The sequence below is a fragment of the Rattus norvegicus genome, chromosome 15 (assembly GCF_036323735.1).
Source record: "Rattus norvegicus strain BN/NHsdMcwi chromosome 15, GRCr8, whole genome shotgun sequence".
NCBI lineage: Eukaryota > Metazoa > Chordata > Mammalia > Rodentia > Muridae > Rattus > Rattus norvegicus.
In genome coordinates, this window is record NC_086033.1 from 3,225,772 (window position 1) to 3,240,290 (window position 14,519).

A 14,519-nucleotide genomic window follows, 5' to 3' on the forward strand; every position below is an offset into this window, starting at 1 on the left:
GAGGCTGTTACTAAACGAGAAGGCAGGTCTCAATGAGCAACAACTTATAAACCACACTTGACATCAGACAATACAGAACCACTAAAGTAACTTTGTCTTAGGCTGGCATCAAACTCAAGATGATCCTCCTGCCTCAGCCTCACAAGTAAGCTAGGCGAGATGAGCCACGCCCATCTCTTCAAGTATCTTATAATACAGTCAACATGGGACAAATTCATGTTTTATAGAGGTGCACAATTAGGAGGGGAGAAGGACAAGGTTACATAGCAGCAGAATGAGAGGACGCGGTATGGGAGGCAGGCAATCCTAGGTCCTACTGTAACACCTCACGAGAGAATCATCAAAGAATGAAGAGTGTCGGGCACATTCTGGCAAGATATTTATTTATTTATTTTTTGGTTCTTTTTTTCAGAGCTGGGGACCGAACCCAGGGCCTTGCGCTTCCTAGGTAAGCGCTCTACCACTGAGCTAAATCCCCAGCCCCTAGCTAAATCCCCAGCCCCTAAGATATTTATTTATCAAGAACATACTGAGCCAGGCATGCTAGTGAATGCCTTTAACCTCAGCTTGGGGAAGGTGGCTGACAATTTTGCCTATTTACCCAGGCCTGCCAGGGACATACTCTGACAGCCAGTCACCAATACATAAGAAAGAAAGAAATAAAAGTGTACTGAGTGCCTAAAATGCATCTGGCAAGTTGCCAAGCCCTAAAGTAGGGGGAAACTTTACCTTCAGCCGGGTTTTGAACTTAGAGAGAGAAGAAAACAGAATTACAGGACAACCCAGTTCTTCTGGTGTAAAATCTGGTCAGAAACCAGATTAAGGAGGCCGAGAAACCTTATGGGACGGGTATGGCACAGCGTGCCTTCACCTGGCAGTCCAGACTGTGGAGGCGGGGATGGGCATACGTTGTGGGTTCCAGGTTAAGCAGGGATGCATAGTGAGACCCTATCTCAAAGCACAGAAGCTTGAGGAACACATTTGAACCCTCTGTCTGTTGTGTTTTGAAGACAGGATCCTACTGTGCAGCTCCAGCCGCCCTGGAACTCATGTGTAGACCACGATGGCCTTGAACTCACAGATCCACCAGCCTCTCTGCCTCCTCAGTGCTGGGATCAGTGGGGTGCACCACTACCACCCAGCTTAAGGATCTTAAAACAAAGAACTCAAGAAGTTAGACTCCAGAGAACTAAATAATCCTATTAAAAATGGGGTACAGAGCTAAACAAAGAATTCTCAACTGAGGATTATCGAATGGCTGGGAAGCACCTAAAGAAATGTTCAACATCCTTAGTCAAAAGAGAAATGCAAGTCAAAACAACCCTGAGATTCTACCTCACAGCAGTCAGAATGGCTAAGATCAAAAGCTCAGGTGACAGCAGATGCTGGCGAGGATGTGGAGAAAGAGGAACACTCCTCCATTGTTGGTGGGATTGCACACTGGTACAACCACTCTGGAAATCAGTCTGGAGGTTCCTCAGAAAATTGGACATAGTATATACCACTCCACAGTATACACCCAAAAGATGTTCCAACCTATAACAAGGACACATGCTCCACTATGTTCATAGCAGCCTTATTTATAATAGCCAGAAGCTGGAAAGAACCCAGATGTCCCTCAACAGAGGAATGGATACAGAAAATGTGGTACATCTACACAGTGGAATACTACTCAGCTATCAAAAACAATGACTTTATGAAATTCTTAGGCAAATGGATGAAACTAGAAAATATCCTGAGTGAGGTAACCCAGTCACAAAAGAACACACATGCACTCACTGATAAGTGGATATTATTAGCCCAAAGGCTCAGAATACCCAAGATAACAATTTACAGAGCACGTGAAGCTCAAGTAGAAGAAAAACCAAAGTGTGGATGCTTCAGTCCTTCTTAGAAGGGTGAACAAAATACTCAAGGAAGGAAATATGGAGACAAAGTGCAGAGCAGAGACTAAAGGAAAGGCCATCCAGAGACTGCCCCACTTTGGGATCCATCCCATATACAGACATCAAACCCACACAGTATTGCAGATGCCAAAAAAGTGTATGCTGAGAGGAGCGTGATATAGTTGTCTCCTGAGAGGCTCTGCCAGAGCTTGACAAATACACAGGTGGATGCTCGCAGCAAACCATTGAACTGAGAATGGAGTCCCCAATAGAGGAGTTAGAGAAAGGACTGAGGTAGCTAAAGGGGTTCGCAACCCATAGGAAGAACAACAATATCAACCAACTAGATCCCCCAGAGCTCCCAGGGACTAAACTACCAACCAAAGAGTACATATGGGAGTGACCCCTGGCTCCAGCGCATACACAGCAGAGGATGATGGCATTGTTGGACATCAATGGGAGGGAGGAGAGGCCTTGGTCCTGGGAAGGCTCCATTCCCCAGAGTAGGGAAATGCCAAGGCAGGGAGGCGGGAGTGGGTGAGCTCATGGGGGGGGGGGGGGATGGGATACGGGGTTTCCAGAGGGGAAATCAGGAAAGGGAAGTAGAAATGTAAATAAATAAAATATCAAAAAAAAAATCTTAAGATTAAAAAGAGAAACTAGAAACCCTAAAGAAACCACTAAGACACTCTAACAGGCCAGCTGTCAGTAAGGAGTCTGAGACCTTTTCGGACAGCGGACACATTTCCTTGAGAGAAGAGCACAAAGCCGAGATGATGAAAGAGCTGGGCAGGAGAGATCTGCAACTGCTCTCAAGGCCGGGATGACTCAGAGTGCCCTTGAGAACCCAGGCCTGGGAGGCCTGCGTGGGAGGAGGGACACCACCACCGTAACGCAGTGCTAAACCACCGGGTCCTCCATCTCACAGGCGCCTTTTCAACCTGTGCTCAAACTGAAAGCCGGGGATCAGAATAAAGACCAGCGTTCCTCCACCAGAAGGGCAAACTCAAGCTACGTCTTCATAGTGCGCGTCCTGAGCGATGACTGACTGACGTTAGGTAAAACGGCAAAGGCAGTGAGCAGTGAGATGGAGGGGTAGGAAGGTCCCTGGGTGGGAGAGCACCCTCATGGAGGCAGGGGGTTGGGGGATAGGATAGGGGGTTTCCAGAGGGGAAGCCAGGAAGGGGGATAAAATTTGAAATGTAGATAAAGAAAATATCCAATAAAAAAAAAATGAAGAAAAAAAAAGTACGGTATTTAACACTGTTTTTACCTGAAAATAGGCAGAAACGTGAGGAATATTTTCATTGTGACAATGAAAATGGGAAGGTTTAAATTAGGCATTGGACGGTACCTGGTGCGTGACTTAATCAAGAGTTTTATCCCGTCAGGACCAGGGAGAAGGCTGGGGAAAGCACAAGCTGTTGAAGCATGGAACCTGACTGTGGGTGTCCATAACCCGCGTTAAGTGTGGTTAGGTGTGGTGACCCGTCTGCCAACATGCACCACGCCCTGGTTCATAAGGTTCTGGGAATCCTGCACGGGGCCTCGGACATGCTACACAAGCGCTCTACCGGCTGAGACAAGCCCCACCCACTTGTTTTCTCTTAAGCACCTGACTTAGAAAGAACATGTGAGACAGAGGACAATGGCATTAGAATGTCTGAGTCATTTTTTAAAGGAAACCCTTTCTCATTGTCAGTTAATTCTCAACTGTAACTTACCTCTAGAATTTCGAGAGCTACCCAGTACCATTAAGGGTTCCCAGCCTGACAGAACACCAGGGATGATAAACTCAGAGACACCCACACCTAAGAGTGTGAGTCCCTTGCAAGCAGAAGCTTCGTGTGAGTACTGTATAACTCTCGTGACTTTTTAAACTGAAAAATATTTTTTCACACAATATAGTTTCATGATGGTTTCCCCTCCCCCAATTCCTCCCGGATCCTCCCCACCTTGACCTCCCAACACAAAAACAAAAACAAAAAGCAAAACAAAAAAACAAAAGAATAAAAGGACCCAAAAAAAACAAAAAAACAAACAAACAAAACAGTATCAAAATGAAACAAGTCTACAAAAACACTAGAGTTCATTTCGTGTTGGCCAAGGCCTACATAGGGCAATAGGGCCTGCCCTGGGGCAATGCAGCTGATATACCCAGTGACCTCCACTGGAGAATGCTTTCCCCTTTGTATCAAGTGTGAATAGCTCCGTGCTTAGGCATGAGAGCACTATCTCAGTGCCAGGACCCCGACTGGCTTAAACCTGTGTAGGCCCTGTGCATGCTGCCAGGGTCTCTTCAGTCCACAAGTGCACCAGTGCTGCTGTGTGTAGAAGACACTGCTTCCTCCCAGCATCCATCACCTCTGATTCTTGCTGCCTTTCTGCCTCCTCTTCAGCAGATTCCTGATACTTGAGTATTGCAAAGTCTCTCCCTCTGTTACTGTCCAGTTGTGGGGCTCTGTGTTAACTCCCATTTAATGCAGGAGGAAGTTCTCTGACAGGGGCTGATGACTTTTAAAAAAATAAGTATCTGGGGTTGGGGATTTAGCTCAGTGGTAGAGCGCTTGCCTAGCAAGCGCAAGGCCCTGGGTTCAGTCCCCAGCTCCGAAAAAAATAAAAGAAAAAAAAAGTAAGTATCTAAAAGGTTAGAGCTCTCATCTATTACTTACACACACACAAACACACACACACATACACACACTCCTATCAGTGAGCTATCTATATTCAAAGCCAGAGCAACGTACTTCAAAACAAACAAACAGGGCTGGAGAGATGGCTCAGCGGTTAAGAGCACCCGACTGCTCTTCCAGAGGTCCTGAGTTCAATTCCCAGCAACCACATGGTGGCTCACAACCATCTGTAATGGGATCTGATGCCCTCTTCTGGTGTGTCTGAAGACAGCTACAGTGTACTTATATATAATAAACAAAACAAACAAACAAACACCCTCAAAACAAAACCTGATTAGAGAAACCTAAATCTGTTTTTAAAAAGCTAAAACCAAAAGAGCGGCTACAGTAACTGTGTAAACTTGATTACCAACATGAAATACCTGCTAAGATTAGGAGACTTATAAACAAATTTGATTTAAATGTTGCAGGGAAAAAAAACAAGGTTTTTGCACTCTGCTAAGAAAGTGCAAGGGTATACCGAAGTGCGGCATGCTTTTCATTCACTTAGGCAATAGTTTAACTCTCTTACTAAAAGAATTTCTAACACAAAGCAATTGCAAGAGTAATACAAATTAATAAATTATTACATGCTGTATTGGGGGAACTTCGCTGTGAGGAATGTTTTCACATATGCAAACAGTTTTTGGAAAAACAACATGGCACCTGGAAGTGATTGGAAATAAACTAACCTTCAAAGGAAGGTTCTGATCTCTTCTACATAAAATCTTGATGGCTTTGTTACATTATTGAAAAACCATGCTGCAGTCCTAACGGAGTCCCACAGAGGGAGCCAGCCGCAAAGAATAAATTGATGACAAAGAAAACTTCCAGTCAGAGTCTGCTGGAGCATGGGTCCCCAGGCCACGGTATGAGCTCATAGCATCCTATGATGGTGCTGGAGCATGGGTTCCCAGGCCACGGTATAAGCTTATAGCATCCTATGATGGTGCTGGAGCATGGGTTCCCAGGCCACGGTATGAGCTCATAGCATCCTCTGATGGTTCTGAGATCTTACTGATCCACTGACCCAAAGTAACACAGACGGTAAGCATGTGCTAACACTCCATTTCCAGGAAGACACAAACTATAAAGTCACTAAGTACATTTAAACTAGTAGTGGTTTGTTCAGTTTTGTTTCTCAGTTACTTAAAAAGATGCCCCTTTAGAAAGCGGTCTCTTGATTTTTGGAGAACAAGTCCACATAACCTATCCTGTCTCAAGCATAAGACACCCAAGCAGCAGGATGCTCACAGGAGGTGGCGAAGGAGTCCTTCATGTTCTAATGTGGAGCAAGTGCCCTCTAGATCTCAAGGGGGTATCAGGGCAGGTTTTCGGCACATAGATAGTTTGAGTTTATCAGAAGCTTAGCTTATAAGTTTTTGATTAATGATTTTTGTGTAAAGAAAGACTGTATGGTCTTCAGTTTGGCGACAATGCTATTGATGACGATTACGATGGCTGCAATATTCCCCGAGAGAAGGAGAGACACTTGGTTTCTTATCCTAGATAGCATGCTACTCGAAGAAAAATCAGCTACGGTAACCGAAAATTTCTCATACAAAGGTAATTTTATGGGGCTGCAAAAATGGCTCAGGCGTTAAGAGCATGGGCTGCTCTTCCAAAAGATCTGGGTTCAGTTCCCAGCACCCACATGGTGGCTCACAACCATCTGTAACACCAGTTTCCAGGGGATCTGGTGCCTTCTGGCCTCCTCAAGAACCAGGCATATATGTGGTATACAGGCATATATGCAGGCAAACAGCAACACACATAAAATAAATACCTAATCTCTCTAAAAACTAAAGGAATGATTTTATGCTACTGCCACTAGCACATGTTCCTTCCACTTGGGATAGAAGACTTTGTATGAATTCATTGCATTCTGCATAGATGGCAGATCAACTCTGCCATAAAAATCTAACTTTGATCTATCAACCACACTATTTAAACCTATTCTATTGTCAGGGAAAAAAATTAGGGAGTTAGTTGACTTCTCGGTGGAAGTTAATTTTTGTTTTCTTTTGGAGGAGGTCATGCTATCAGAATGATCATAAACTAAGAATCCTCCTGCAACGGCTTCTTCAGATTTGGAAAATTAAGGAAGTTAAAGGTCCATGGTAGAGAGAAAAGAACTAGGCAGCTCTGGGTAAGTTAATGAGACACATCTTTGAAAGAAACGGGTAGGCATGACTAGCTGCTGACCTTAGTGGTAAAGGTGTCCGTGTGTTTTTAGTGATTTGAACCTCCCTCCTCTGAGTTTTCAGTAAGCTACTGAAGACACACCTGGGGTGACAGTTGAGAACTTGAGTTAATTGTTTTGCCTTCTGTACTTAGTGTCTTCTTTATAAAATGATAATAATTATACTTTGTCTGTTAGAGGTGGGGTAGAGAGATGGCTCCACAGTTAAGAGCACTGACTGCTCTTGCAAGAAGTTCAGTTCCCAGTATCCAAATGGCTCATAGCCTTCTGTAAGTCCAGTTCCAGGGGAAATCTGATACCCTCTACTGGCATCTGCAGGTATTGCATGCATGTTATATACATATATAAATGGAGGAAAATTCATACACATTAAAAAAAAATCAAGTAGGAGCTGGAGAGATGGCTCAGCGGTTAAGAGCACTGACTGCTTTTCCAGGTCCTGAGCTCAAATCCCAGCAACCACATGGTGGCTCACAACCATCTGTAATGGGATCCGATACCCTCTTCTGGTGTGTCTGAAGACAGCTACAGTGTATGTTTTTAAAGGATTTTAGCAAAGCTAAGAAGAAACTATGCACGTAAAACTTTCAAATGTACAGAACTGCATAAAAGTATGCCTGCTAGTTTGTGTGCATGGTAATGCTCACTACACCTTTCTTGGTTTAGTATGAAACCTAGGATGACCTGGGACACACAATCCTCCTGCCTCGGATCCCTAAGCTGTCTCTCAAATATCACGTTGGCTTTAACTAATGATTTGCTATCATTACCCCTATCTCCGTGTGTTTAGCAATCCTTTTAGGTATAGCTTCTTAGATTCTACCACTAAAGCAATAGGAAAAGGTCGAACATTTCATCTGTGGGATGTGGTTAAGATGGAAATGACCTCACTGGATGTCAGTCTGGGCTTCTAAAGGAAGGCATCTGATGAAATCTGAACGAAAAGACCAAAGGAATCAACCACAGGTTAAATACTTATTCTCAGAGTAGCAGTTACATAAGAACCGACAAGTGGACACCCTAAGGAGCTTTTCAAAGACTAATTCAAAAAGCAATGTAGTAAAGTTACTTTGTAAAGATTGCGACTACATAGAGAAACAGCTTTAAAACAATGGTTCTGGGGCCTGCTGGGATGTAGTCAGTGTTCAAGAGCGCTTGCCTGTATCCCTGAGGCTAGAAGTGGTTCCCACCACTGGAAACAAACATATGAACAAACACAATGTATAGTTAAACGTGAGGGAGACTGGCACCGTAGCTCAAATTTCCCAATGGAAGTCCCAGCCATAGAATCAAAAAACTAAGACAGAAGAAGTTGGGTATGTTCTAGAAAGGAGACCCAAGGCAAACAAGGATACCAGTGATGAGGGCTCTGAGTAAAACACTCAAGGAAATGAAAACCACAAACTCGGCTCAACATTATATCATGTGATATACAGGTACAACATTCAGAATATAACTCAATCAAGTCATAAGGCTGACCCTGCCTAAGCACGAAAGCTTTCTGTATTAATCTGATATGAACCTTTGAATTTTTGCCTCACCTTGGAAGAATACTAAATATCTTCAAACTGAAAGTCAGGTACACACAATACCTGACCAGTTTTCTGCAGTCCATTCAGTTGTACGTCTAAGGTGATTTCTAAAATCGCAACTGGTCCTGTGGTATTAATTTAGGCAGCAAGATAGTGTGTTCATTCTTCTCAGTCACTATACCAGACATTAACCTTCTTTCAAATGACTGTGGTCACAGATGACTCAGCAGGTAAGAAGGCTTGGTGCTCTTGCAGAGGATCGGTTGGGGTCTGGTCCCAGTACCCACATGGCAGTTCACAACCATCTGCAACTGCAGGTCCACCGGGACCATGCACACGTGTGGTACACACTAACAAAACACTTATAAACACAAAGTAAAATAACCTTTAAAAATAAGTAAATAAAACAAACTTACTATATTGCTTAAAGAGCTTTTTGGTGGAACCAAAAAAAAGAAGGTGGGGTGGGTTGGGGTGGGGCGGCGTTTAAGTGGGAACCAGAAGACCAGTCTCTGCTCCAGCACTGTGATGAATGGGTGTTAACCTGTAACAGATCGGTTGATTCCTGGGACTCACCCTATGCACGACAAAATAGGTATTGGGCTTTAGCTTAGATTCTGTCTTTCAAAGTCAAGCAAATAAACCTAAGTCCCTTGAAGAGAGAGCTCTTTTTCTTCCTCTGCTTTGTAGAGTATAGCAAAGTAGGAGGAAAATCACCTTTAGGCTATCTCTATAAAGTAGTACAGATACGTATTTGTTAATAACTTTGCAACTGTTACCTTTTCTTACACGAATCTCCTGACCATATCTTAATACACCGTTCATATTCCAAGCAATGAGAAATTTATTTGTTTATAAATGAATGTGAATAAAAATGGTTCTATCTTTTACCATTGCAGGTATGTAGGCATGTTCAAAAACAGAAGACAAACTATTCCTGAGTCTCTGTTTACAAATGAAGTTGGTATCTTTCATTCTTTTGATAACTTTATAGAGCTATGATAGATATACAGAACTATATGTCTAGTGTGACGGTATATATGCCTAGTGTGATGGTATATATGCCTAGTGTGACGGTATATATATATGCCTAGTGTGATGGTATATATGTCTAGTGTGACGGTATATATGTCTAGTATAGATGGTATATGTGCCTAGTATGATGGTATTGCTCAGATATAAAATGCAAGTTCCTGGCACCTAGCATTTGTTAAAGGCTTCATCCTTAACTCAGTGTTCAAAAGGGAGACTTCTGGAAAATGAAGGAATCACAGGAGCTCTGCCTTAATCTGTAGAGTGCCCTGCTAACGGATTAGGAATTTAACCATGTTATTGAAAAGTGACACACAGTAGGAAGATCTGAGGCCTCCCTGGAGGTGATATGCTCTTAAAGGGAGTATCTCATAACTGCCTCCTCTCATCACCCTTGTTCCTTCTCTCTCATCTCTTGTCCTCTAAATCTCTGTCACTATCTGGGCTTGTTGGTTTCCCAGAACAGCACCCGCCACCCTGTCTTGCCACAGTCCCACAGTGATGAAGTCAGCCATCCTGGACTGACCAAAGTCTAAGTCTCTGAGCCAAAATAAACTCTTTAAATTGTCTCTCATGGCACTTTCCTGATGTGTTATGTTCAAACACAGTAACTACCACGGGGGGGGGGGGGGAACACTTATTGAATCAAAGTGGCATTTTTCATATTTTAAGCTATTCCATTTATAAAACTATGATGGCAATGGGGTAAAAACAATCCATAGAAAACTAACAGCCAGTTTCACTATGGGATTATTCAGAGTCAAGCATGAGGTTGGGATTAATCACACCACAACTATAATTGCTTTCCTCGCTAGCTTTAAAATCATCCCCTAGAGCGGAGCATTCAGAGTGGAGAAACAAGCAAAAGTCTGCTTAGAGAAGCAAGTGTCACTGCTGACCAAATCTTTCCCTGTGTGGCAACTGGGTTTTCCAGGGAGTGGTTGGGGGAAGCATGAGTGACTGTTTATGGAATCTGATTCATCAGATTTCAGAAACTAGGGCTATTGTTAATAAAAACATAGTTACTCCACATACAGCAATGCCAACCATCAGTATACCAGAAGCTCTTGTATCACTGAATCAGGGAAACTGTAGGTGAAAGTGAGCTAATGTAAAGTATCCACAGATTTTTTTTTATATCATGATTTGTCAAGGTTATTTTGAAATATACGAATCAATAATAGTGTTTTTGAGAATAATACATGCCTTGTTAATTATATAATTGCATTTTAGGGATTTCTGTCTTGTTTTAGTGTGTAAGTGTATGTGTGTATGTATGTACTTTACATGTGTCTAAGTGCAAATGCATGTATACCACAGCAAAAACGTGGAGGTCGGGGGTCAAGCTCAGGTGCTATCCACCTTGTTTTGATCAGGGTGACTCTCTGTGGTACACACCACTGCAAACAGCAAGCCTGCTGCCCCGCGGGCCTTGGGGAACTCTGCTATCTCTGTATCTTCCGTCTCACTGCCAAAGCTCTGGGCTACAGGCACACACTGTGTTCCACTTGTTCCAGAGTCCCAGTCAGGTGCTCATGCTTGGCAAGCTCTGAATTCACTGGGCTGTCTTCTCAGTCAAAAAACTGTTTCATATCTATATTTCTTATTTTTTAAAACCCTGGTCCTGAGTACAGAGAGATTTCGGTTATTCTTTTTAGTAGATATAAAGTACTTGTTCATATTTATGGGCATCATAAACTTTAACAACTCAATACATGCACACAATGCATTCCAATCAAACCAAGGCGAATAGCATTTCTACTTTCTCTGTGAGAATTTTAGCTATTTAAATTTAAGACACAAATGACATTATTTGTAAACACGTTTCATGAGGAGCTGCTGATAAATTTTTAATTTAAGATTCTGTTCATACTCAATTGGGAGTTTTCATTAGTGCAGAGGTCAAAAAAAAACCCTACATGATAGAAAACAAGTCAAAGTAAAGTCACCCAACTGCCAATACTCGCCAATAAAGAACAGATAAAATTATTCTGATAAAAATGCCGTACTAACACGGGGCATGGTGGCGCACACCTTTGATCCCAGAGCTTGGGAGGTAGAAGCAGGCGGATCTCTGTCAGTTTGGGGCCAGTCTGCTCTACAAAGCTAGTTCTTGAGGGCTTTTACACAAAGAAACCCTACCTCAAAAACAAAAACCCAACAAACAAAATGCCATACTAATCAACAATAAAAAAGGAATTAAATGATACATGCAACAATAATGATCCGTGTCAAAACAAATCAGACAGCCAAGCATAGCAGTGCACGGCTCTCACGCCAGCACTCATGAGGCAGAATCAGACATCTGGGAGTTCAAAGCAAAGCCAGTATGGTATGCAAAGGAGTTCAAACCAGCCAGGGCTACACAGTGAAAGTCTATGCCAAAATAGGGGGTGGGGAAGGAGAAGAAATGAAGAGGAGAAGGACGAGGACGAGGACAAGGGGGAGGAGGAGGAGGGGGAGGAGGGGGGGAGGAGGAGGAGGACAGAAGAATAGAGAGGAGGAGGAGGAGGAGGAAATAAAAGAAGTCTTATTTAAAAGACTGAATCACACATATGGTTTCACTTACTCAAGATTCTAGCGTAAGCAAACTGGAACAACAACAACAACACCTTCTTAACTACTGAACCCTAGTTATTTGGGGGAAAGTATTCTGACATCGACACTTACTCTGAAATGAATCCAAAAATAAATAAACAAACTAATGAATGGCTTGGAGACCAAACCTGAAAGTGATAAAGAAGTACAGTAAAATATGAATGATAAAATCCAGATGTAAATGTGAAGTGCGCTTCATTTTTCCATAGGTATATTGTTATGTGCCAGATAAAATTGTTAGAAACATTTTTCCATAATAAATTGCAAGGAAAAAGATCATTAGTCAAGCTCTAAACAAGGAGGTGAACTGTGCCTTGGACAGCTAACAGACTTTTAAATAAACATTAAAACAAACTAAAATAGCAAATGATTAAACTGTTACACAGCAAACAGTACATAGCACACATGTACTCGCATGTGCAAATAAAGACTAAATTAAGTAAATTAGGACAGATCAGAGTTAGATATTAGTTAAAATGGCTACTGGGTGTAGTGGCTCTCTTCTATAACTCGTAATCTCAGCACTCGCAAACAGAAGATTACGCTGAGCCCAAAACCAGCCTGGACAGCAAAGTTAATTAAATATGAACACTAATAAAATAAGTGTACCTAGTACACTGAGAACTTTGGAAAATCAATATACTTATAAAAGTGATAGAAACCTAATTAATATGCAAAGTGCATGGTGAAACCTACAGATAAAATAAGAATTAAAGTCCTCCAATTCTTCCTTTTACAGTATTGATGCTGACTATTGATGCTGGTATTATATAAATAATACTCAACATTACTAGCATTTTCCTTATTGAAAAATGAGGAAAAGTGAGCCAGTTTAAAGAAATAGAAGCATATAAGAATTTTAAAGTCTCCCTCTTTAGATAATCCTAAAATCCAAGTTTCAAACGTCCCAAGCCTATCATTTGTAACTAAAACACTGACAGCCCTTGTCAGAATGCAATCTTTTAATTACTACCTTCCCAGAGAAAAACGTCAAAGATGTTCCAGCTTCCCCTGAGTATTTTTCAAAAGCAAAAAAGTAGAACTCTAAAAGAAGTACATTCAAAAATGTAAAAGCATTCACATTTCAAGCTTCATGTTTGAAGTATTTCACTTTGAACAATAGGTGGGTATTTTCTTTTGTATAAAGCTATAGAAGACAGAAAACCGTGTTTCTTCATCATAAGCAGGTGCTAGCACCTGAGTAAAACCACAAAATTAATCACGAGGGAAAAAAAAGAAATGATGTGTTTCCAAATATACATGTAATCTGGAAAAGGAAATACGATGGGACATGTTTCAGTGGGTACCACAATCACCCCTGAGGTTCACTGGATACAGCACAAACTATACAGTGCAAGTTACCCTTACCCCACTTGATCACAGCCACAGTGCTGCATGCATATTAATTACATACACGTTATGTAATATATATAAAACTTTTAATTCAAGGGGCTTGAACAATGTCTGCTTCCTAGAGTGGAAGGTACAGCTGAGGTCTAATGAACTTACAATTCCTTGTGCTTGTCTTCGGCCAAGATCTGGTCGTTTGGTTTCAGAGAATACCTGCGACACACAAACAAGGCGCTGGTCAGATAAACATTCAAACATGCTTGCCTCAGCCCGACATTTGATTAGTGCTCCAATCAAACTCAAGTGTGCAGCCTTTCAAATGAGCACTGCGACGCCGTTCTATGTCTCTGACTTAATTGACAAAACACCACCAGCTTTGCCAGGAGGGGCGGAAACCTGACAGTGTCCTAAAAACGAGTATTTTGGAATAAATGTTTACTCAGAACTGCTTTTAAAAGTTTATCAAGAAAAACCGTTTGACACAGCCATGCGGAGATTAACAGGGTCGACTGTTCCCTAACACTTTGTGAAAGACTCAGGTAAGCATGATGCTTCTGAGAAAAGGGCCAATAGAGAGTGTAACCCAGCTCCTTACTAAGCCTCTTCTGCATGTGTTCGTTACTTTCCTCGTGGCTGTGGCTAAAACACCTGTCCAGAACCACGTGAGGAAGGGTTTGTTCTGGCTCCACGTGAGGAGCCCGCCATGTTGAGGACTGCACGGCACAGGAGCACGAGGCTGCTGGTCACAGTGCACCTACAGACAGGAAGCGGAGAGTGACCGATGCTCACGCTCAGCCAGCTCCCTCCTTTTTATGTGGTACAGGTCCTCAAACCACAGGATGCTACCACCCACGTTCAGGGCGGGGCATCTCACTCAATTCCCTCGGAACCCAGATTAACATAAGTGATCACACCAAACTCGCAGGAAGCCCTTGACACCCGGCACTGGAGGTCAGGGGAGGCTGAAGGGAAGAGCCTTAAGCTTTTCAAAGAATGTCTCCCAGAATCCCGTGTCTCTAATGACTGTAATCGGCTAGCCTGGTGGTTTCTACGTTCTGCTTTCAATAATACCCAAGAGCTTAATCAAATGACTCGCTGGTGTGTACCTTTTTAAAAGTGTTCAAATAACTGGCACTGATGAAAATTCAGTTACAATCCAACAAGCCATAGGGACAGACCGCTCAGCTAGCACAATCGTACCAGGGAAAACGTGAAATGTCGTGAACACTTGTACTCAGCAATAAGG

General features: G+C 42.5%; 1 protein-coding gene across 2 annotated transcripts in view; it reads right to left on the reverse strand.

Moving 5' to 3' along the window:
* Nucleotides 1-14,519, reverse strand: part of Adk (adenosine kinase) — a 383,203-nt gene that overhangs the window by 313,229 nt on the left and 55,455 nt on the right. For both annotated transcript variants that reach the window (NM_012895.3, XM_006251631.3), the window contains exon 3: nt 13,433-13,486. In NM_012895.3, the coding sequence (NP_037027.2) occupies nt 13,433-13,486 (54 nt within the window). The remainder of the gene's footprint in view (nt 1-13,432; nt 13,487-14,519) is intronic.